At 42.8% G+C, this 23983-nt stretch overlaps 1 protein-coding gene across 1 annotated transcript in view; it reads left to right on the forward strand.

Moving 5' to 3' along the window:
• Positions 1 to 23983, forward strand: part of lamb4 (laminin, beta 4) — a 69289-nt gene that overhangs the window by 24422 nt on the left and 20884 nt on the right. The window contains exons 14-27 of the mRNA XM_069685807.1: positions 6839 to 6964; positions 7088 to 7276; positions 7426 to 7538; positions 12569 to 12686; positions 12964 to 13144; positions 13386 to 13529; positions 13646 to 13877; positions 17534 to 17676; positions 17812 to 18036; positions 19340 to 19557; positions 20213 to 20309; positions 20394 to 20763; positions 21869 to 22008; positions 22921 to 22946. Of these exons, the coding sequence (XP_069541908.1) occupies positions 6839 to 6964; positions 7088 to 7276; positions 7426 to 7538; positions 12569 to 12686; positions 12964 to 13144; positions 13386 to 13529; positions 13646 to 13877; positions 17534 to 17676; positions 17812 to 18036; positions 19340 to 19557; positions 20213 to 20309; positions 20394 to 20763; positions 21869 to 22008; positions 22921 to 22946 (2322 nt within the window). The remainder of the gene's footprint in view (positions 1 to 6838; positions 6965 to 7087; positions 7277 to 7425; positions 7539 to 12568; positions 12687 to 12963; positions 13145 to 13385; positions 13530 to 13645; positions 13878 to 17533; positions 17677 to 17811; positions 18037 to 19339; positions 19558 to 20212; positions 20310 to 20393; positions 20764 to 21868; positions 22009 to 22920; positions 22947 to 23983) is intronic.

Raw genomic sequence — 23983 nt, forward strand, 5'->3', positions numbered from 1 at the left:
TTGTAGTGTTTGTGTGTGTTTAAGTTGTAGTGTTTGTGTGTGTTTAACCTGTAGTGTTTGTGTGTGTTTAAGTTGTAGTGTTTGTGTGTGTTTAAGTTGTTGTGTTTGTGTGTGTTTAACCTGTAGTGTTTGTGTGTGTTTAAGTTGTTGTATTTGTGTGTGTTTAAGTTGTAGTGTTTGTGTGTGTTTAACTTGTAGTGTTTGTGTGTGTTTAAGTTGTTGTGTTTGTGTGTGTTTAACCTGTAGTGTTTGTGTGTGTTTAACCTGTAGTGTTTGTGTGTGTTTAAGTTGTAGTGTTTGTGTGTGTTTAAGCTGTAGTGTTTGTGTGTGTTTAAGTTGTTGTGTTTGTGTGTGTTTAAGTTGTTGTGTTTGTGTGTGTTTAACCTGTAGTGTTTGTGTGTGTTTAAGTTGTAGTGTTTGTGTGTGTTTAAGTTGTAGTGTTTGTGTTTGTTTAAGTTGTAGTGTTTGTGTGTGTTTAAGTTGTTGTATTTGTGTGTGTTTAAGTTGTAGTGTTTGTGTGTGTTTAACCTGTAGTGTTTGTGTGTGTTTAAGTTGTAGTGTTTGTGTGTGTTTAAGTTGTTGTGTTTGTGTGTGTTTAACCTGTAGTGTTTGTGTGTGTTTAAGTTGTTGTATTTGTGTGTGTTTAAGTTGTAGTGTTTGTGTGTGTTTAACCTGTAGTGTTTGTGTGTGTTTAAGTTGTTGTGTTTGTGTGTGTTTAACCTGTAGTGTTTGTGTGTGTTTAACCTGTAGTGTTTGTGTGTGTTTAAGTTGTAGTGTTTGTGTGTGTTTAACCTGTAGTGTTTGTGTGTGTTTAAGTTGTTGTGTTTGTGTGTGTTTAAGTTGTTGTGTTTGTGTGTGTTTAACCTGTAGTGTTTGTGTGTGTTTAAGTTGTAGTGTTTGTGTGTGTTTAACCTGTAGTGTTTGTGTGTGTTTAAGTTGTTGTGTTTGTGTTTGTTTAAGTTGTTGTGTTTGTGTGTGTTTAAGTTGTTGTATTTGTGTGTGTTTAAGTTGTAGTGTTTGTGTGTGTTTAACCTGTAGTGTTTGTGTGTGTTTAAGTTGTTGTGTTTGTGTGTGTTTAAGTTGTAGTGTTTGTGTGTGTTTAAGTTGTAGTGTTTGTGTGTGTTTAAGTTGTAGTGTTTGTGTGTGTTTAAGTTGTTGTGTTTGTGTGTGTTTAACCTGTAGTGTTTGTGTGTGTTTAAGTTGTAGTGTTTGTGTGTGTTTAACCTGTTGTGTTTGTGTGTGTTTAAGTTGTTGTGTTTGTGTGTGTTTAACCTGTAGTGTTTGTGTGTGTTTAAGTTGTTGTGTTTGTGTGTGTTTAACCTGTAGTGTTTGTGTGTGTTTAAGTTGTTGTATTTGTGTGTGTTTAACCTGTAGTGTTTGTGTGTGTTTAAGTTGTAGTGTTTGTGTGTGTTTAACCTGTTGTGTTTGTGTGTGTTTAAGTTGTTGTGTTTGTGTGTGTTTAACCTGTAGTGTTTGTGTGTGTTTAAGTTGTTGTGTTTGTGTGTGTTTAACCTGTAGTGTTTGTGTGTGTTTAAGTTGTAGTGTTTGTGTGTGTTTAACCTGTTGTGTTTGTGTGTGTTTAAGTTGTTGTGTTTGTGTGTGTTTAACCTGTAGTGTTTGTGTGTGTTTAAGTTGTAGTGTTTGTGTGTGTTTAACCTGTAGTGTTTGTGTGTGTTTAAGTTGTTGTGTTTGTGTGTGTTTAACCTGTAGTGTTTGTGTGTGTTTAACTTGTTGTGTTTGTGTGTGTTTAAGTTGTTGTATTTGTGTGTGTTTAACCTGTAGTGTTTGTGTGTGTTTAAGTTGTTGTGTTTGTGTGTGTTTAACCTGTAGTGTTTGTGTGTGTTTAACTTGTTGTGTTTGTGTGTGTTTAAGTTGTTGTGTTTGTGTGTGTTTAACCTGTAGTGTTTGTGTGTGTTTAACTTGTTGTGTTTGTGTGTGTTTAAGTTGTTGTGTTTGTGTGTGTTTAAGTTGTTGTGTTTGTGTGTGTTTAACCTGTAGTGTTTGTGTGTGTTTAAGTTGTTGTGTTTGTGTGTGTTTAACCTGTAGTGTTTGTGTGTGTTTAACTTGTTGTGTTTGTGTGTGTTTAAGTTGTTGTATTTGTGTGTGTTTAAGTTGTAGTGTTTGTGTGTGTTTAACTTGTTGTATTTGTGTGTGTTTAACTTGTAGTGTTTGTGTGTGTTTAAGTTGTTTGTGTGTGTTTAAGTTGTTGTGTTTGTGTGTGTTTAAGTTGTAGTATTTGTGTGTGTTTAAGTTGTTGTGTTTGTGTGTGTTTAACTTGTAGTGTTTGTGTGTGTTTAAGTTGTTGTGTTTGTGTGTGTTTAAGTTGTAGTGTTTGTGTGTGTTTAAGTTGTTGTGTTTGTGTGTGTTTAAGTTGTAGTGTTTGTGTGTGTTTAACTTGTAGTGTTTGTGTGTGTTTAAGTTGTTGTGTTTGTGTGTGTTTAAGTTGTTGTGTTTGTGTGTGTTTAAGTTGTTGTGTTTGTGTGTGTTTAAGTTGTAGTGTTTGTGTGTGTTTAACTTGTTGTATTTGTGTGTGTTTAAGTTGTTGTGTTTTTGTGTGTGTTTAAGTTGTTGTGTTTTTGTGTGTGTTTAACTTGTTGTATTTGTGTGTGTTTAAGTTGTTGTGTTTGTGTGTGTTTAAGTTGTTGTGTTTTTGTGTGTGTTTAACTTGTTGTATTTGTGTGTGTTTAAGTTGTTGTGTTTTTGTGTGTGTTTAAGTTGTTGTGTTTTTGTGTGTGTTTAACTTGTTGTATTTGTGTGTGTTTAAGTTGTTGTGTTTTTGTGTGTGTTTAACTTGTTGTATTTGTGTGTGTTTAACTTGTAGTGTTTGTGTGTGTTTAAGTTGTTGTGTTTTTGTGTGTGTTTAACTTGTTGTATTTGTGTGTGTTTAAGTTGTTGTGTTTTTGTGTGTGTTTAACTTGTTGTATTTGTGTGTGTTTAAGTTGTTGTGTGTTTGTGTGTGTTTAACTTGTTGTATTTGTGTGTGTTTAAGTTGTTGTGTTTTTGTGTGTGTTTAACTTGTTGTATTTGTGTGTGTTTAACCTGTAGTGTTTGTGTGTGTTTAAGTTGTTGTGTTTGTGTGTGTTTAAGTTGTAGTGTTTGTGTGTGTTTAAGTTGTTGTGTTTTTGTGTGTGTTTAACTTGTTGTATTTGTGTGTGTTTAACTTGTAGTGTTTGTGTGTGTTTAAGTTGTAGTGTTTGTGTGTGTTTAAGTTGTTGTGTTTTTGTGTGTGTTTAACTTGTTGTATTTGTGTGTGTTTAACTTGTAGTGTTTGTGTGTGTTTAAGTTGTAGTGTTTGTGTGTGTTTAAGTTGTAGTGTTTGTGTGTGTTTAAGTTGTAGTGTTTTTGTGTGTTTAACCTGTAGTGTTTGTGTGTGTTTAACTTGTTGTGTTTGTGTGTGTTTAAGTTGTAGTGTTTGTGTGTGTTTAAGTTGTAGTGTTTTTGTGTGTTTAAGTTGTAGTGTTTGTGTGTGTTTAAGTTGTAGTGTTTGTGTGTGTTTAACCTGTAGTGTTTGTGTGTGTTTAAGTTGTAGTGTTTGTGTGTGTTTAAGTTGTAGTGTTTGTGTGTGTTTAAGTTGTTGTGTTTTTGTGTGTGTTTAACTTGTTGTATTTGTGTGTGTTTAACTTGTAGTGTTTGTGTGTGTTTAAGTTGTAGTGTTTGTGTGTGTTTAAGTTGTAGTGTTTGTGTGTGTTTAAGTTGTAGTGTTTGTGTGTGTTTAACCTGTAGTGTTTGTGTGTGTTTAACTTGTTGTGTTTGTGTGTGTTTAAGTTGTTGTATTTGTGTGTGTTTAACTTGTAGTGTTTGTGTGTGTTTAAGTTGTTGTGTTTGTGTGTGTTTAAGTTGTTGTGTTTTTGTGTGTGTTTAAGTTGTTGTGTTTGTGTGTGTTTAAGTTGTAGTATTTGTGTGTGTTTAACTTGTAGTATTTGTGTGTGTTTAACTTGTAGTGTTTGTGTGTGTTTAAGTTGTTGTGTTTGTGTGTGTTTAACTTGTAGTGTTTGTGTGTGTTTAACTTGTAGTGTTTGTGTGTGTTTAAGTTGTTGTGTTTGTGTGTGTTTAAGTTGTTGTATTTGTGTGTGTTTAACTTGTAGTGTTTGTGTGTGTTTAAGTTGTTGTATTTGTGTGTGTTTAAGTTGTTGTGTTTTTGTGTGTTTAACCTGTAGTGTTTGTGTGTGTTTAAGTTGTTGTGTTTTTGTGTGTGTTTAACTTGTTGTATTTGTGTGTGTTTAACTTGTAGTGTTTGTGTGTGTTTAAGTTGTAGTGTTTGTGTGTGTTTAAGTTGTTGTGTTTTTGTGTGTGTTTAACTTGTTGTATTTGTGTGTGTTTAACTTGTAGTGTTTGTGTGTGTTTAAGTTGTAGTGTTTGTGTGTGTTTAAGTTGTAGTGTTTGTGTGTGTTTAAGTTGTAGTGTTTTTGTGTGTTTAACCTGTAGTGTTTGTGTGTGTTTAACTTGTTGTGTTTGTGTGTGTTTAAGTTGTAGTGTTTGTGTGTGTTTAAGTTGTAGTGTTTTTGTGTGTTTAAGTTGTAGTGTTTGTGTGTGTTTAAGTTGTAGTGTTTGTGTGTGTTTAACCTGTAGTGTTTGTGTGTGTTTAAGTTGTAGTGTTTGTGTGTGTTTAAGTTGTAGTGTTTGTGTGTGTTTAAGTTGTTGTGTTTTTGTGTGTGTTTAACTTGTTGTATTTGTGTGTGTTTAACTTGTAGTGTTTGTGTGTGTTTAAGTTGTAGTGTTTGTGTGTGTTTAAGTTGTAGTGTTTGTGTGTGTTTAAGTTGTAGTGTTTGTGTGTGTTTAACCTGTAGTGTTTGTGTGTGTTTAACTTGTTGTGTTTGTGTGTGTTTAAGTTGTTGTATTTGTGTGTGTTTAACTTGTAGTGTTTGTGTGTGTTTAAGTTGTTGTGTTTGTGTGTGTTTAAGTTGTTGTGTTTTTGTGTGTGTTTAAGTTGTTGTGTTTGTGTGTGTTTAAGTTGTAGTATTTGTGTGTGTTTAACTTGTAGTATTTGTGTGTGTTTAACTTGTAGTGTTTGTGTGTGTTTAAGTTGTTGTGTTTGTGTGTGTTTAACTTGTAGTGTTTGTGTGTGTTTAACTTGTAGTGTTTGTGTGTGTTTAAGTTGTTGTGTTTGTGTGTGTTTAAGTTGTTGTATTTGTGTGTGTTTAACTTGTAGTGTTTGTGTGTGTTTAAGTTGTTGTATTTGTGTGTGTTTAAGTTGTTGTGTTTTTGTGTGTGTTTAAGTTGTAGTGTTTGTGTGTGTTTAAGTTGTAGTATTTGTGTGTGTTTAACTTGTAGTGTTTGTGTGTGTTTAACTTGTAGTGTTTGTGTGTGTTTAAGTTGTTGTGTTTGTGTGTGTTTAACTTGTAGTGTTTGTGTGTGTTTAACTTGTAGTGTTTGTGTGTGTTTAAGTTGTTGTGTTTGTGTGTGTTTAAGTTGTTGTGTTTTTGTGTGTTTAAGTTGTTGTATTTGTGTGTGTTTAACCTGTAGTGTTTGTGTGTGTTTAAGTTGTTGTGTTTTTGTGTGTGTTTAAGTTGTTGTATTTGTGTGTGTTTAACCTGTAGTGTTTGTGTGTGTTTAAGTTGTAGTATTTGTGTGTGTTTAACCTGTAGTGTTTGTGTGTGTTTAAGTTGTAGTATTTGTGTGTGTTTAACCTGTAGTGTTTGTGTGTGTTTAACTTGTTGTATTTGTGTGTGTTTAAGTTGTTGTGTTTGTGTGTGTTTAACTTGTAGTGTTTGTGTGTGTTTAAGTTGTTGTGTTTGTGTGTGTTTAAGTTGTTGTGTTTGTGTGTGTTTAAGTTGTTGTGTTTTTGTGTGTGTTTAACTTGTTGTATTTGTGTGTGTTTAAGTTGTTGTGTTTGTGTGTGTTTAAGTTGTTGTGTTTGTGTGTGTTTAAGTTGTTGTGTTTTTGTGTGTGTTTAAGTTGTTGTGTTTGTGTGTGTTTAAGTTGTTGTGTTTTTGTGTGTGTTTAACTTGTAGTGTTTGTGTGTGTTTAAGTTGTAGTGTTTGTGTGTGTTTAAGTTGTAGTGTTTGTGTGTGTTTAACTTGTAGTGTTTGTGTGTGTTTAAGTTGTTGTGTTTGTGTGTGTTTAAGTTGTTGTGTTTTTGTGTGTGTTTAACTTGTAGTGTTTGTGTGTGTTTAAGTTGTAGTGTTTGTGTGTGTTTAAGTTGTAGTGTTTGTGTGTGTTTAACTTGTAGTGTTTGTGTGTGTTTAAGTTGTAGTGTTTGTGTGTGTTTAAGTTGTTGTGTTTGTGTGTGTTTAAGTTGTTGTGTTTGTGTGTGTTTAAGTTGTTGTGTTTGTGTGTGTTTAAGTTGTTGTGTTTTTGTGTGTTTAAGTTGTTGTATTTGTGTGTGTTTAAGTTGTTGTGTTTGTGTGTGTTTAACCTGTAGTGTTTGTGTGTGTTTAAGTTGTTGTGTTTGTGTGTGTTTAAGTTGTTGTGTTTTTGTGTGTTTAAGTTGTTGTATTTGTGTGTGTTTAAGTTGTTGTGTTTGTGTGTGTTTAAGTTGTTGTGTTTTTGTGTGTTTAAGTTGTTGTATTTGTGTGTGTTTAACCTGTAGTGTTTGTGTGTGTTTAAGTTGTTGTGTTTTTGTGTGTGTTTAAGTTGTTGTGTTTGTGTGTGTTTAACCTGTAGTATTTGTGTGTGTTTAACCTGTAGTGTTTGTGTGTGTTTAAGTTGTAGTATTTGTGTGTGTTTAACCTGTAGTGTTTGTGTGTGTTTAAGTTGTAGTATTTGTGTGTGTTTAAGTTGTTGTGTTTTTGTGTGTGTTTAACTTGTTGTATTTGCCTGTGTTTAAGTTGTTGTGTTTGTGTGTGTTTAAGTTGTTGTGTTTGTGTGTGTTTAACTTGTTGTATTTGTGTGTTTTCAGTTGAACCCTCAAGTGTTACCGGCCTGCGAGCAGTACTACAGGGAGCAGGGCTACGACTTTAAGATCAGTAACGGACGAGTCGTTGTGGTTCGGAGGACTCGTCGACTTTCCCGCCGGAGGAGACAGGTGGGATGTCTGATTCACTTCCTGGAACGTTGGTTTCATTTTGACCAATAGGAGGGCTCAGTCTGACATGTGAGCCAATCGGATTACTCCTGAGTATCACTGATTTCTCCCTCTATCATACAGCAGGGCAGCATCCCTCTGGACCCAGGTCAAGCCCTTCAGATCATTCCCCGTCAGAGGTCAGCTGATCACGCCGTCACCTGGACCGGTCTGGGATTGGTCAGGGTGCTAGAGGGGGCGGGGCTTAGATTTACAGTGGACAATCTCCCATCATCCATGGATTACAAGCTTGTGATTCGCTACGAGCCAGAGGTAAAGAGAACTGTAAAGGATCTCACTCTGGTTAGGGTTAGAAAATGTTGATGTATGTAGAAAATCGACTTTGTAGACTTGTATTTTCTGGCTGCTTTAATGTGGAAAGGTCTTCCTGTATTCTACTGTTAGCTGATCTTCCTCTGCAGGCTCCATCTGATTGGCTGGCTTCAGTGAGCATTACTAAACTGTCACCGGGCGACAGTGGCTGCAGCAGTGACCCGACAGGAAGTAAAAATCTGATTCTTCCCGGAAACTCCAGGTGAGAGGCCGTCATGAACAACAGAGTTTACCTGCAGAGAGGTCACGTGACTGCAGAGTTTATCTGCAGAGAGGTCATGTCACCGTAGAGTGATTGCCAGCAGAGAGGTCACATGACCTCAGAGTGATAACAGCTATTAAACCTGAATCATGAGGTTTACAGGAGCTGATTTAACAACATAAAAAAGGCAAAAATGTTTCAGTTGTGTGTCATTGATTTATTTAAAATTATTTTATCTGTTTGATAGATGTAATTATTTATTACATTTAAAAAGGCTTTTTTTGTGTTTGCTGTGGTTTATGGCTTTGTTACATTTCCCTTTTAGCAGAAACAATAACGCTGACAACCAACAAAGAAAGAACTCAGGGCGGACATGAGGCAGTCAAAGAAAAAAGGTTTATTCACAATATTTAAATGAAGGTAAACAACAAACGTAGGTTTGAAAATGTGGGGGAAGGAGGAACTGTGTCAACTTGTGGTAAACGAAATAAACAAAGTACAACAGAATAGGGCCTAGCTCAACTATATCTGTGAGGAAAGAAAACGAAAACAAAAGGCCTGACTACCTTATCTACAAAGTGTCTGAATATAATAAAAGTACAACAGTGGCAACAACCCATAACCTGGTGTAGTAACAATTTCCTGCGTGAATGTATAGGGTACCCCAGCCTTACCTCAGCGTTGGAAACAGAGGTCCGCCAACTGTTGCCATGCAGTTGCCATTCAGTTTGTTTTTCCGGTCGCTTCATACGTGACTCTACCTGGCGTATCACTCCAATGAGGAGTTAACACGCCATAGGTACAGAGGCTATCTGAACCCGAGAGGGGGAGACAGCCGTTCACCGCTGCTGTGCAGTAAAGGAAAAAATAAAAGGGCTGGCATTCAGTTTGGTTTTGCCAATCATTTCATATGTAACGTTACCTGCTGTATTACTCTGATGAGGGGTTCACGCGCCATAGGTTCAGCCCACACCACACACAATAGTGGAGCATGCTTGCGAGGCTGTAAAGCTGGCAGTTACTTTCGCGTATACACTCTCGCAAGAATGGCTACTCTGCGAGATTCAGATTCAGAATACTTTATTAGTCCCAGAGGGTAATTCATTTTTACAATCAAGAAATATGGGAGACGTGTGTTGTGGTTGTCTGCTGTGCAATAAAAGACAGATAAAAGGGGCTGGCGAAGACAGAGCCCATTTTGGCTTTGTATAAGCGGTTGTGTGGCACGTGAGCTGGATGTCAGGCTCAGTGCAGACCTTGTTTCTGAACTATAGCTCGTTTCATCTGTCATGGCACAGCTGATAAAAGAGCAGACAGGGGAAGGCATAGCGTCTCTTTGGGTGACTAGTCGCCAGCTATGGTTATTCCAGTCTGGGTTGCAACCAGAGTCAGGGAGGTTGCCAGTTGGCCCTCGGTGTTTGGTCCCAGAGACAATACTATGTTGCCCAGGCCCAGGAAGCATGCCGCTGTGCCCAAGAGGTTTCCGATGCACTGGCAGGCATCACAGGTAGCTGGACAGTCATCCATAGCCACTGCACAGACCCAAGAGTCAGGCTGGGGCTCTGGTGACCTGAGGGCTACCATTCAGGGCAATCAGAGCAAGGGGGCTCAAGCCCCGCCTCGCTCCTGATGCCATTCCAGACCCAGCCTGCCTCCAGTTTGAGACAGTCAGGCTGGGTTCTATTACTGGTATCTGCCACGCAGAATGCTGACAGTCCTGAGGGTGAGACAATCCATCCGTAGAGGGGATTGGTTTGTCACAATAGACCTGCTGGAATGCTTACTTCCAGAGTCCTATCTTGGAAGGGCACTGGTGGTTACTCAGGTTTGTGAGTGTGTTTAGCTCAGCAGTTAAATCGCTGGACAACTCTCACCCTTAGCCCCTTGCCGCTTGTCATTCCCCATTCTCTTAAAAGGAAGAAGAGAAAGCCAGGTGTATGGAGGTAGTTCTGTCACCTCTGAGACAGAGGGGAATCAGGATTGTCAATCTCTCTGACTGAACAGGCTAGAGCCTTCATAAAGCACGCAGTTCCCGGGCCTAATATTGGATTCCCAGACTGTGTTGATGACAATGACACAGGAGAGGCAGCTGTCCCCCGCGGCTTACCTCTCACATGTCAGGCTAGGGGCACATTGAGGCTGCTTTGCCTCCTGGGGCTCATGGCACCGGCAGTCCAGGTGGTTCCATTGGCCATTGTACTCATGTGCCCAGTGCAAAGGGTGCCTACTGGGCGTAGGGATGAGCCCCAAGAGTCCCCAAGTGTAGTCCACTGTGCTCATCACCAGATGGTTATGGTTAGCCCTCCGCTGGTTGGAAAGCAGGACAAGTACTGGCAGGGAGAGTATACTGGGCCCATTGATGCATTGCCATCTGGTGGTGACAGATGCTTCATCGTCAGGTTGGGAGCGGTTCTCAGAAACAACAGTGTGAGCAGTTGCTGGCATGGCGATACGCTGCACAGCACATAAACATTCGGGAGCTAAGGGCAGTCCAAGATCTTGCCCTCCACTGTTCTGTCCCACACCTTCAGGGCCAACACGTGCTGAGAATAGCAGACAGTGTTGCCATAGCAGCTGACATCAACAGGCAAGACGGCTTGGGTTCCCCTTGTCTCTGCAGGTTGGTGCGCCGGCTGTGGACGTGCCCAGGTTTTGATCTACCGCCCTTTGAGGTTGGGGACAGGGGTACGCCCGCAGTCGCAGCTGGTGCCCAGGGCTGGACAATATGGTGGCAGATCAGCTGTCCAGGGAAGGTCCAGACCCAGGAGGCTAGAGGCTGCAACCTCTGGTGGTCATGAGCACTGTTACAGCCAAGCGGCAGACGACCAGTCCGCATTGACCCATTTTGGCCTTTTAGACATCCCGCCACTGTTGGACGAGACTTAATTTGGACTCCCATTGCGTTTGGACTTGGTGTCACAGGTGCAGGGAACCCTGGTTCATCCCTTTCCCCAAGGACTCTGGGCCAGGCCCCTGAGAGGGCCGAGTTATGGGACATAACCATCAATGAGGGCACGCTATATACAGCAGATGGAAAGCCTGGTATGGTACAGGTAACATCAAGCAGACCCTCTCACGGGCTCAGCCCCGGAGATTCTGCAGTTTCTGCAAGGGCTCTTGGATGAGGGAAAGTCACCTTCCACGCTCAGAGGAATGGTGGCTCTGGTCAAGGCTGCTTGAGTAGGGGGATACCAGTTGCCTGAGGATGTGTCCAACCTTGTTTCCCCATTCCTTAAGGGGGCAAGGAGACGGGTTGGTGGTCGTCGTAGGCCACCTCTCCTACCCTGGACTTGGAGCTAGCTGGAAAAAAACTGGAAAAGGCCCCGTTTGGGGCGCTGGTTTGGCTCGGTTGGTAGAGCAGGCGCCCCATGTATAGAGGCTACAGTCCTCGTCGCACTGATCGCAGGTTCGACTCCTAGTCTGCCGATCCATTTGGTGCATGTCATCCCCCACTCTCTGCTCCCCACATTTCCTGTCTCTCTTCGACTGTCCTATGAATAAAGGCAAAAAGCCAAAAAAATAATCTTTAAGAAAAAAAAAAAAAAAAAAAAAAAGAAAAAGCCCCGTTTGAGCCCCTGGAGTCAGTGGACCAGAAGTGGCTGTCATTCGGGTCCACCCTTTTGCTGGCACTGGCTTCTCCCAAGAGAGTGAAGAAGCTTCAGGCTCCTTCAGTGCATGGTGACCTGTGCATGTTCCTGCTGGAGGGGGCAGGGATGGTCCTGCAGCCAAATTCCACGTTCCTCCCCAAGGTTCTTTCTGACTGTCAAGAAGAGCCATGTCGAGTGGTTGAACTGAGATCTCTTCTCTCCACACGGATGGAGGACGAGGAGCGCAGGCATTTAGAGTGTATGCACACCGGACACAGACGCATAGGAACGTGGACCAGTTGTTTGTCTGTTTCAAGCTGGAGCTGCTGGGTCGGCCACTATCAAAAGCTTGTCCTTCACATTGGATTGTGGGTGCTATCCAGCAAGCCTGTGTGGGTGCAGAGGCAACATTTTTTTTTTTTCACCCTTTGGGAGGCCCACTCTACCCAGGACATGGCTATATCCTGGACATTGTGGTGCGGTGCATCTCTGAGTGACATTTGCTTGGTCCGTCCCTTCGACATTTGCCTGGTTCTACCAGGTCAAGTACGTCCTTTGGCGAGCAGTTGCTTGGAAAGGCCTAACTGTAACGTTTATTTTCCCCTGACAGTCAGCCTGGCGTGGGCTGGTCTGTGGGGCATTTCCACCCGTTGTTGAGTCTTGGCATCTCATAAGGCTGGCAGGCCCAGGTAGCGTCTGGTGCCGGATCTTGGGGGTAACAGTACTCTGAGTCTGGATGTATTTAGCTTAGGGGTGCGTATATAGTGTACATCTGTTACATTCACATTGGTGATTCTTTTGAATGCACACCTGTATGGATTCTTTTGTCAGAGCACTCCTCGTGGCAGTGACGTCTTGTTCAAAGGCCGCTCTATTCCCTCACGGTGTGTCTTAAAGAGTCCCCGTACATATGGAATATGTAACAAGGTGGAGAGATAGTCTCGATACAATAGAGAGTGGACGGTTATACATGGTTAACCGTGGTTCCCTGAGTGAAGAGACTATCTCTCCAGCTCGAGGCCGCTCTGGGATTTGTTCCATCAAAATTATGACCAGTAGGGATAGGCGCACAGGTGCTTTTATACTGTGATCAGCCACCTCACAGGTGGTGTGTCTTAAATACTTATCCACGTCACCTGACCCCCATGGGTCAGTCCCTATAAATATGTAATATGTAACTGGGTGGGGAGATAGTCTCTTCACTCAGAGAACCACGGTTAACCATGTATAACCGTTTGATCTGTTTACTTGTTTACGGTGGTGTTCGAATTTTTTGTTTACTTGTTTACTTGTGTACAGTGGTGTTTAACTTGTATGTTTGTTTACTTGTTGATCTGTTAACTTGCTGACTGTGGTGTTTGACCTGTTTGTTAACATGTTGATCTGTTTGTTTACTATGGTGTTTTGCTTGTTTGTATACTGGTTTACTTGCCTTATTTACAGAGGCAGTGTTCTGGACTCCTCGGTGTGCCTGAATGCAGGCGGACGGTATTTTGTGGACGTCGTATTTGACAAACAGTCGAGACTTGACGGCTTGTCGTCACATATCCTGATCGACTCGGTGAGGTCCTAACTCATTCTAAATGATTGACAGGACAATGGACCCTTCCCCAAAACAGATCTGTCCAATCAGAGCCTAGCATTAGTAACAAATCACAGCAGATGTTTTATTGTCTGTTTCTCTGTATGTTGAAGTCAGAAAGACAGAGGACGTTTCTAAAGTAAAAAAACACGGGAACAAAACAGCAGAAGTCGTTAAAACGAAGAATCTGGCAAAGATCAAATTCTTTAATTATTTCAACACACATTAATTATTAATTCTTTTTCTTTTTCTTTAGATGGGTTTGATTCCCAGCATCGAATCTGTGCAGGACTTCTGCTCACAGAGCGACCTTGACTCTTTCCGGCGCTTTCGCTGCATTGGATTGGCTGCTGAGCTCGGCTCGCAAGAGTTGGTACCAGAACTCTGTGAGGGACTCATCAGGAGTATGTCGGCTCGAATCCACCAAGGAGCCGTTCGTAAGTAATTTGAGATTAATCCACTAACAAGTAATTTTGAAGTAGTTCAGGTTTAATCCACAAAGGAGCTGTTCATTCGAGTTCAATCAACAAAAGTGAAAGTGACACGAAAAGTGAGTGGTGCACGAAACACCCCATTTTTATACAATCTTTTTGTAATTTTTCCACATAACACATTTGAGTCACTTAACAAAGCTTGTTTCTGGTTCTCCAGGATTCATTTGTTGTTTCCTCATGTCAGCTTGTAGGTGTAACGCGATCGGTTCTCTCGGATCATCCTGCAGTAAACTGGGAGGGTTCTGTGAATGTAAACCCAATGTGATTGGCCGTTGCTGTGACACCTGTTCACTACTGACATTTGGCTTCGGACCTGATGGCTGCAAACGTAAGAAACACAACAAAAGATTAAAAACCCTACATGAAACATAGATCATTCTATTGTGAAGGTGGAATTTGTTATTATTCTATTCTCAGATTGTTTTCCCCTTTTTTAATTTTCAGCTTGTGAGTGTGACCCTCGTGGCTCGATGTCGGAGATGTGCGATCAGGTCAGAGGTCAATGTGCATGTCGGTCAGAGGTCGCAGGTCGGCGCTGTGATCGCTGTCAGACTGGATTCTGGGGTTTCCCCTTCTGTCGGGTCTGCGAATGTAACAACCGGTCAGATGAGTGTGAAGAGGAGACCGGAGAGTGTGTGAACTGCAGGGAGCATGCTGCTGGACCACAATGTGACAGGTTAATAATATCTATGGACATGAATTTACAACTATATGTTATATATACAATATATCCACTTAAACAGTATATACTGTATAAATGAACAGAAGAGAAATCTAAATCAGATCAATATCTGGTGTGACCACCCTTTGCCTTCTAAACAGCATCAGTTCTTCTCGGTACACTTGCACACAGTTTCTGAAGGAACTCGGCTGGTAGGTTGTTCCAAACATGTTGGAGAACTAACCACAGATCTTCTGTGGATGTAGGCTTCCTCAGATCCTTCTGTCTCTTCATGTAATCCCAGACAGACTCCATGATGTTGAGATCAGGGCTCTGTGGGGGCCATACCATCAGCTCCAGGACTTCTTGTTCTTCTTCACGCTGAAGATAGTTCTTAATGACATTGGCTGTATGTTTGGGGTTGTTGTCCTGCTGCAGAATACATGTGGGGCCAATCATACGCCTCCCTGATGGTATTTCATGATGGATAAGTATCTGCCTGTATTTCTCAGCATTGAGGACACCATTAATCCTGACCAAATCTTCAACTCCATTTGTAGAAATGCAGCCCCAAACTTGAAGGAACCTCCAGCATGCTTCACTGTGTTCTGCAGACACTCATTATCGTAGCGCTCTCCAGCCCTTCGGCAAACAAACTGCCTTCTGCTGCAGCCAAATATTTCACATTGTGACTCATCAGTCCAGAGCACCTGCTGCCATTTCTCTGCAGCCTAGTTCCTATGTTTCCGTGCATCGTTGAGTTGCTTGGCCTTGTTTCGATGTCGGAGGCTTTTTGGCTGCAACTCTTCCATGAAGCCTTCTCCGGACAGTAGATGGGTGTACCTGGGTCCCACTGGTTTCTGCCAGTTCTGAGCTGATGGCTCTGCTGGACATCTTCCCATTTGGAAGGGAAATAAGCTCGATGTGTTTTTCATCTGCTGCACTAAGTTTCCTCAGCCGACCACTGCGTCTACGATCTTCAACGTCGCCCGTTTCTTTGTGCTTCTTCCAAAGAGCTTGAACAGCACATCTTGAAACCCCAGTGTGCTTTGAAATCTTTGCCTGGGAGAGACCTTGCTGATGCAGTATAACTACCTTGTGTCTTGTTGCTGTGCTCAGTCTTGCCATGGTGTCTGACCTGTGACATGAAACCGTCTTCCACAGCCTCACCTTGGTAGCAGAGTTTGGCTGTTCCTCAGCCAGTTTTAAGCCTCCTACACAGCTGTTTCTGTTTCACTTAATGACTGTGTTTCAACCTACATGTTAAATTGATGATCATTAGCACCTGTTTGGTATAATTGGTTGATCATACACCTGACTATAATCCTACAAAATCTTTGTGCAAATGTACCTGTAAGAATTGATGCTGGTTTGAAAGCAAAGGGTAGTAACACCAAATATTGATTTGATTTAGATTTTTCTTTTGTTCGCTCACTGATCATTTTGTAAATTGATAAAAATAAACAATTATTATTTATATTTTGTAAGTATTCTTAGTTTACTGTATTTTTTCAAACATACCTAAAACTTTTGCACAGTACTGTATATATATATACATGTATGCCATGTTTTTATGACCACTGACTGAATTGACTGGATTGAAACACATTATCTTGTTACAATGGCTCCTGTCAGTGGGTGGGATCTGTTTGAGAGCAAGTGAACATTTTGTCCTCGAAGTTGATGTATTGGAAGCAGGAAAAATGGGTAAGTGTAAGGATGTGAAAGACTTTGACAAGTGGAAAGTTGTGATGGCTGACCCAAATGGGTCAGAGCATCACAAAAACTGCAGCTCTTGTACGGTGCAGCCAATCACATCGAGTGCCCCCTTACCTCGATGTTCTCCCACATTACGATGCGCAAGGAGTGTGATCCGACAGGCCTGCAGTGTTTACACGATTACGATGTCTATTACAACAAGGCCTCATTTCACCGATGTTGATTGAACAAAGACATAAAATGTTGGGGGCTTTGCTTTGATCTCTTTATTTGGTGTTGTCGTATTTATTTTGGGGAACAGGAGCCTCCATTCAGGCTATTATATTTATGTTCTTTGAAACGTAGCATGGGCTGAACGGTGATGCAGTGGTAAGCGCTGTTAGCTCACAGCTAGAAGGTCACTGGTTCAAACCCCGGTTGGGCAAGGGAGGCCTTTCTGTGCGGAGTTTGCATGTTCTGCCCGTTTATGTGTGGGTTCCCTCCGGGGTCTCAGGCTTCCTCCCACAGTCCAAAGACATGCATGTACGGTTAATTAGTGACTCTAAAATTGCCCATATGTGTGGGTGTGAGTGCGAAAGGTTGTCTGTCTCTATGTGTCAGCCCTGTGATTGACTGGCGACCAGTCCAGGGTGTACCCCCGCCTCTCGCCCAATGACGGCTGGGATAGGCTCCAGGCCCTCCGTGACCCTCATTAGGATAAGCTAACTGATGTGCGTGGGGAGCGAAGGCTGGCCTGTGTGGTCCGATCCAACAGAAGAGCTGCTGTAGCTCAAACTGCTGAAAAAGTCAATGCTGGTTCTGATAGAAAGGTGTCAGAACACACAGAGCATCACAGGTTGTTGTGTATGGAGCTGCAGGCCTCAGACTGGTCAGCACTGACAGACCGAAGCACCTTCAATGGGCACGTGCACATCAGAACTGGACCACGGACGATGTTAGAAGGTGTAGGAGAAGAAGATCTGATGAACCACGTTTTCTTTTACATCATGTGAATAGTCAGGTACGTGTGGGGAAGACATGGCCCCAGGATGCACTATGGGAAGAAGGCGAGCTGGCGGAGGCAGTGTGATGCTTTGGGCGATGTTCTGCCGGGAAACCTTGGGTCCTGCCGTTACTTTGACACGTACCACCTACCTAAACATTGCTGCAGACCAAGTCCACCCCTTCATGGACACAGTATTCCCTAATGGCAGTGGCCTCTCTCAGCAGGATGACGCACCCTGCCACACTGCAGACATGGTTCAGGAATGGTTTGAGAAACGACGAGTTCAAGGTGTTGACTTGGCCTCCAGATTCCCCAGATCTCAATCCAACCGAGCATCTGTGGGATGTGCTGGACAAACAAGTCCGATCCATGGAGGCCCCACCTCACAACTCACAGGACTTAAAGGATCTGCTGCTCACGTCTTGGTGCCAGATACCTCAGCACACCTTCAGAGGTCTGGTGGAGTCCATGCCTCGACGGGTCAGGGCTGCTTTGGCGCCAAAAGGGGAGCTACACAATATTAGGCAGGTGGTCATAATGTTATGGCTGATCGGTGTATCATACTCGTGTAAAGATTAATCACCGGTCCATAATGTGACAGGTTATATATAAATATCTATATATATCCATATACAATACTGTACTGTATGTGTATTTTATATTCATATACAGTATAACTATATAACACATATGAATATATAACAGAGGCTGCACTGTGACAGGTTGTATGTATGTGTGTATATAATCATCTGTTGTGTACCTGTAACTTTCATGTTCAAACCTACGGTCACTGACGGATGATGATGTCATCACTGACATGTGATGAAGACTCCTGGTTTTTAACCGTTTCTGTCTAAAATGTCCTGAAATGTTTCAGTTCAGGCTGCAGATGATGATGATGTTCTCATGACTCCCCTATGTCTGACGCACCTGTGTGACGATGTTTACACCTGTGTGTCTAATGCAGGTGTGAGGAGGGTTACTATGGTAACCCCTGTCAGCCATGCCTGTGTCCAGACATTCAGAGCAGTGGACGATTCTTCGCCACTTCCTGTCAGCAGGACCCACAGTCCCTCAGTCCATTCTGCATCTGCAGGGAGGGGCACACTGGTAAGACCTCAGTGTCTCCCCTTTATACCTGTCTGCACATGCTCAGTTCCTGTCATAGCTTAGACACAGGAGTGTCACTCACTGGTGAGGACACTAGAGGGTAATAGAGTGAACAAATGTTTCAAACTCTCTCAGGTGCACACTGCGACAGATGCAGCCCTGGTTTCTATGGCGACCTGTTGTTGCCAGGGGCCACGTGTGAGGAATGTCTCTGCAACAACAACATTGCCCCCGACGACCGTGACGCCTGTGACAGTGTGACAGGAGAGTGTCTGCGCTGCCTCCATCACACCACCGGCCCACGCTGTGACACCTGCAAACCTGGATACTACGGGAATGCCCAGGACCAGGACTGCAAAGGTAAAGACATAGAAAGTACACCCATGACAAATGATTAAGTTAAATAAAATGTATCATAAATAAAAGACCTCTAGACACTTTACTGTCATTGTAGTTTTATAAAGAAATTATGTTTTGTAATTGTCTCAGACTAACAGTGTCACACAGACTGGATAAGAGCATAATAAAATGATATTAAAAAACATACTGGGGTAAAAGCCTTAATAAGATAGAACAGCTACAATCAACAATAAGCATAACAGCGTAACAGCTGGCTTTTTGGGCACAGGTCTGATGTAGGTTTCAGGACAGATGGGGACAACAGCCTGTTGTAGGGAGAGGTACAAAGTGACTGTAAACACTTAGGCTAGTTGGTCTATTCATGACTTACCCTTTATGGTCCTGCTGCCTTGCTCATGTATGTTTTTCTCAGTGTGGATCTCACCTGGTCGGTGGAGTTCATGCTCCTCCTCAGCCAGGGGCAGTTGGATTGTCTCTCTGCTGCTGTGTGTGTTGAAGCATGCCAAGAAGTGTGCCAATAACTTGGTCAGGTTGTCAGGGAGTGCTCTGTCTTGGCTGATCTGAGGACTGCTGCTCGTATAATCCATCATTGTTTTGATCCCTCTCCACATGCTCTGCGGTTCTGGGTTTTAAAGTGCCCCTCAATCAACTGCTTGTACCTGTATTTCACCTCTCTAATGCCCTCCTTATGGTCTCACCCGACATTTCTTTTTTTTCTTTTTTTTTAAAGATTATTTTTTTGGCCTTTGGCTTTATTTATAGGACAGCTGAAGATAGACAGGAAATGTTGGGAGTAGAGAGTGGGGAATGACATGCACCAAATGATTGACAGACCGGGAGTCGAACCTGCGATCAGTGCGACGAGGACTGTAGCCTCTGTACACGGGGCGCCCGCTCTACCGACTGAGCCAAACAGCGCCCCTCACCTGACATTTCTATAGTATGTCACCTGTCCTGTAATCCAGATCGCCACATGCCCTGTAGGCCTGAATGTCACCTGTCCTGTGAGCAGCATGTCCGAATGACCAGTACTGAGATGCAGCCGAGCCTCAGGAATTAATGGGAAACTTTAGAAGAGAAGAGCATCTAGCTGGTTTCAGGTCCTGCAAAGACTCGCTGTATTGTTAAAGTTTTCAAGATGCTTAGTCGAACCCCTCCTGGATCAGGATCATTGCTGATACTCAGGAGAAGAAATACCAAAAAATACTGATGACACTGATGAAGAGAAGAAGAACAAGAAAAACTATTCAAAAGACAAAGGTTTAGAGTTCTTGGTATTGCCTGTTTTCTCTTAAATCTCCAGAGTGCTCCTGTGACCGGCGGGGGACAGAGGTGACTCGGTGTCCTCTGGAGAGTCCCTGTTTCTGTGATTCTGTGACAGGACAGTGTCCCTGCAGGAAGGGGGTAGTGGGCGTCCTTTGTGATGAGTGTGAGGATGGACACTGGAACCTGGACGGAACGTCGGGATGTCAACCCTGCAGCTGTGATCCCACCAACTCTTTCTCCAACATGTGCAACAAGGCCAGACATCACACATAAACAGCACACACATAAACACACTCTGTATAATCAAAGTGAGCTCCGTCTCGTCATAGGCAGCAGAATAACTTGAAGCTGAGAGTTTCTGAGATCAGATTAAATAATGTCATGTACATAGTTTCATATTGTGTAACTTAAAGCTCCTGTGAGGAACTTTGGGTTTGTGTTGATGTTGGCGCCCCCTGTGCACGAAGCCGTACCTCTGATCTCTTTGCTCATTTTGTCCTGTTCATGCTTAAGTGGTGTTTTTAACAACACATCTCCTCCTGCTTTCTGTAACAGTCGTATGTTTCACTCACTTTACATGTACGCCCTGTAAAATGTAAACAAATGCAGCGTGCAGGTAATCGTTCTGTCTGACCCCCCCCCGCCAGCGGTTTCAGGCATTAAAAATAACTGTAGAGAAATAATCACTCTTGTCTCTGATGGTCTGTTTGCTAGTTTGAGAGTCATCAGAATGAATTTCAGTCTGTTTCATAACCAGTGAAAAACTCCTCACAGGAGCTTTAATAGTCCTCTTATAAAGATGTTTTTCAAAGGTAAAGAAAAGAGAGAAACAATAAAAGTAATTCATATCAATCTGCATATTAATGAACATTGATAAAACATTTACTGAATGTAGTGTTGATGCATTCAGGTAACGGGTCAGTGTCCATGTCGTCCTGAGTTTGGAGGCAGACAGTGTGATGAATGTGGAGAGAATCATTTTGGGAATCCAGACCTGCAGTGTATCTGTGAGTGAACACACCTCTCACATAGACCCTTTCTGTGACAGAGCTCAAGCTGCCCTTCAGTTTAACTCTTTATCTGTCCCTCAGCTTGTGACTGTAATGTGGAGGGAACCGAGCGTCCATCATGTGACTCTGAAACCGGAGAGTGTATCTGTCGGGTCGGCATCACGGGGATCTTCTGTGACCAGTGCGCCCCAGGCTACGACTCGGCGTTCCCCGCCTGCAAGCAGTGCCACCCCTGCACCACCCTCTGGGCCCAAAACGTCACTGACGTCCAGCGAGCTGCACAGAGGATGAGAACCTTCATCCCCCGCCTTGACAACAAGCTGCAGCCGGGAGACAGTCGCCAGTTGCTTCAGATGCTGGAGATGCACTCCAAGCTGGACAGCCTCTCCAACCTGACGGGACACTCCCCCAGGAAGGTGGAGAAGATGGAGAAACTGTGCACCATGATCAGGTATGTTCTGCAGGGGTCACTTCATTCATCTTAATACCACGGTCTGATACTAGATTCTGATTGGCTGCTAACAAGCTAACAACAGCAGCTGATTACAACAGTGAGGGACTTCAACATTTCCCCTGTTTGGAGAATATGAATCTGTGATAGCTGGGACTGTCTGAATCTTCTAGCAGAGTTAATAGCATAGCTAATAAATGAGCTGAAATATTCCATTAAATACTTAAACATAGAGTCTGCTAAAAGTTTTACTCCTTTAGTTTTTAAGAGAGTAAAATTGTGTTTTCCGAAAGATGCAGTCACTCTGTTGTAAGTTTTCTTACACACAAAGATGAAACTGAGTCAGCAGACTCAATTTTTAAAGATAATTTTCTCCCTTTCTACAGCCATACTTAAGTCATCAAACCACGAGTCACGCAGGTAACTTAAATACACTCAGCTCGTTACGACAAGTCCAAATTTAATAGCAACAAAAACAACATTTGTTCTTTAAGATCCAGAAAGCAGTCATGAAATCTGCTGATGCCGTCCATTCCTCCCCCCCAAAAAACACTCCAGTTCATCATGAAAAATAAAATTACAACAAAAAGGCGATTGATCGCTACAGGTATCCCAGGAAAAAATACAGAAAAGGGCAGAGACCTCGCTCAGATCGAGGAATAATCCAGTTTGTTGATCCCATCTTTGTTCTTGTCCTCCCCTGCGTGTCCAGTGGAGAGATCGAGTCGCGATTATCCTCTGTTAGTATCTTTCAGTTTTGTTCTTGCGTTATATTTCACATTCCTTATCACACAGTCTATGGATTATTGGATTGTAGCTGCAGTAACTTTTGTCTGGCGCTACACCAGTCGTCTCCGGCCAGGGCACTTGATCCTCCCCTTTCATCTACACCACATCCTGCCTAAGGACTTCGGCCATAGTCATATAATTAATAGCCATAAATGCCACACACACATACACCTTTATAGCACAGTGGAATATTTGAGTTTCATAACATTAAAGGAAAACTAAACATTGAAAAACTTTAATCTGTCTTTGATTTAAAAGCCAGGTCAGGGTCACACTGTCAAATGTTCATCAAAACTAAATGTTTTCTTCTTCACAGGAAGCTGAAAGATGCGGTTGACCCTAACATGATCCTGATCGACCTGTCTCCACTGGTCAACACTGAAATCGACAACATTCAGATGGAGTTCAAGAAGCTTCTGAACATCCTGAAGGACAAACTCATCGAGGACACTTACAGTAGCGACGGAAACATGGAGGGTAAAAAAGATGTTTGTATTAAATATTTTAACACAGCAAAGGATGAGTCTCTGACAGGCTTCAGGAGGATATAAGACTCTTTAAATTCTCAATATTTCCTGGCTTTCTTAATCTTATCTAAATGTTTCCACTAGCAGAATACGCAGAATAAGTTTAAATCTGTCATTTTCCAGGTGTTGAACTTCAGTAATGTTTTGGTGTATAAGATCAATCACTGACAGACTGACCAACCTTCACTGAAGTCTTTGATCAGACAGCAGTCCAGCCGGGGGATCTTCATGAACGATTTCCTGATCAGGAGACGTGAAATAAATTGAACAAAAATCATCAAAAGTTTGTTTTGTAACTGCACCTGAAATATCTAGAACGGTAAAGATTTAGAGCTGCTGATTGGCTGTTGAACCTGACAGATTTAACTGACAGAAAAGTATTTGATACAATAGTCATGACTTTTAGGATACATGGGCACGCATGTGGGAGCATCTTTGCACGCTAGCCCCACACAGTTTACAACCAATCACACTTTACTCGTTGTTTGGACACTAGCAGTGTGAGTTTTCCTATTTATTTCCATTCCCATGTTAACTGTTCAAAAAACCCCTATGAAGAGGCAACTACATATATACAGCTACCTCGCACGGATCAGGGAGACCAGGGCTTCACCCTGGAGCCTGAAGTCTGGTGGCCAGGCTTTCACCCATGGGGCCTGGCTGTGCTGAGCCCGAACGAGTAACGTGGAGCTGCCGCCTTGTGGGCCCACCACCTGTAGGGATAAGAATAGGGGTCAGGGGTTGTGTTGCAAACTGGGCGGCTGGCAAAGGAGGCCTTGGCGTGCTGATCCCTGCCAGTGTAGACTGGTTCTTGGTACATGGAATTTCACCTCTCTGGCAGGGAAGGAACCGGAGCTGGTGCTGGAGGTGGAGCATTACCGACTAGATGTAGTTGGGCTCATGTCCACAAACAGCTCCGGTTCTGGAACCAATCTCCTGGAGAGGGGCTGGACTCTCCTTTTCCGGAGTTGCCCAGGGTGAGAGGCGCCGGGTGGGTATGGGGATACTCACAAGCCCCTGGCTGAGCGCGAGGTGTCCCCAGTGAACGAGAGGTTCGCCTCTCTGCGACTGCAAGTTGCGGGGAGGAAGGCCCTGTTTGTGCCTGTGCACCAACACCACTAATACTTGCCAACACCCAGTATAGTGGAGCATTCTTTCAGTTAAGTAGGTCCACACCTCTCCGATAGCCACTGTCCAAGTGGGAGCAGTGTTAATGACGCACAGTGGTTCATAGAGCAACGCGGAGATCCAGAACAAAAACCTTTATTATGCATTAACTTTACACAAAAAACATCCCCACGGCTCCTCAAGTCAATGAACAGATAGATGGTTTCAGTGTCGATATTTGTGAGTCTGCTAGATAGTGGTCAAAAAGCTGTTCCGCACCCCAGCCGCATGGGGGTCCTACAGGTAAGAAATGTGAGCTAAATCGCTCCATTTATTGATACTTTATAATATCAATAAAATAAAACATGTCATAAGTCATTCAAATAAATACTCCGATGCAAATTATAGAATAACTTAAATTTCATATTTACATTCATATTTTATTTTCTCAGGTCAAATCAACAGAAGTTAATTCTGGCTCCAACACCCGGCTTCTTTGCTTAGTGGGAAAGGTTACAATCTACATTCAGACCCCGGTCACATGACTGCGCAGCAGACCCGGGTCACATGACTCCGCAGCAGACCCGAGTCACATGACTCCGCAGTAGACCCGGGTAATTATCGACTCGGCTCCGATCGGCATTGATGGGAACACAAAACCCGTGTCGACACACTAATCTCCGCCCCTTCTCCGGCGCGATGGTATGCTCCGTTTGTAACTTCTGCGACTCCTCGTCATCTCAGCTACAAACTCCGTCCATCTCCGTCCAAGCAGCGCTCGAACATCGTTCCAAATT

The sequence above is a fragment of the Semicossyphus pulcher genome, unplaced genomic scaffold (genome assembly GCF_022749685.1).
Source record: "Semicossyphus pulcher isolate SPU_LCO1_2020_fin unplaced genomic scaffold, fSemPul1.0.p SCAF_8, whole genome shotgun sequence".
Lineage (NCBI taxonomy): Eukaryota > Metazoa > Chordata > Actinopteri > Labriformes > Labridae > Semicossyphus > Semicossyphus pulcher.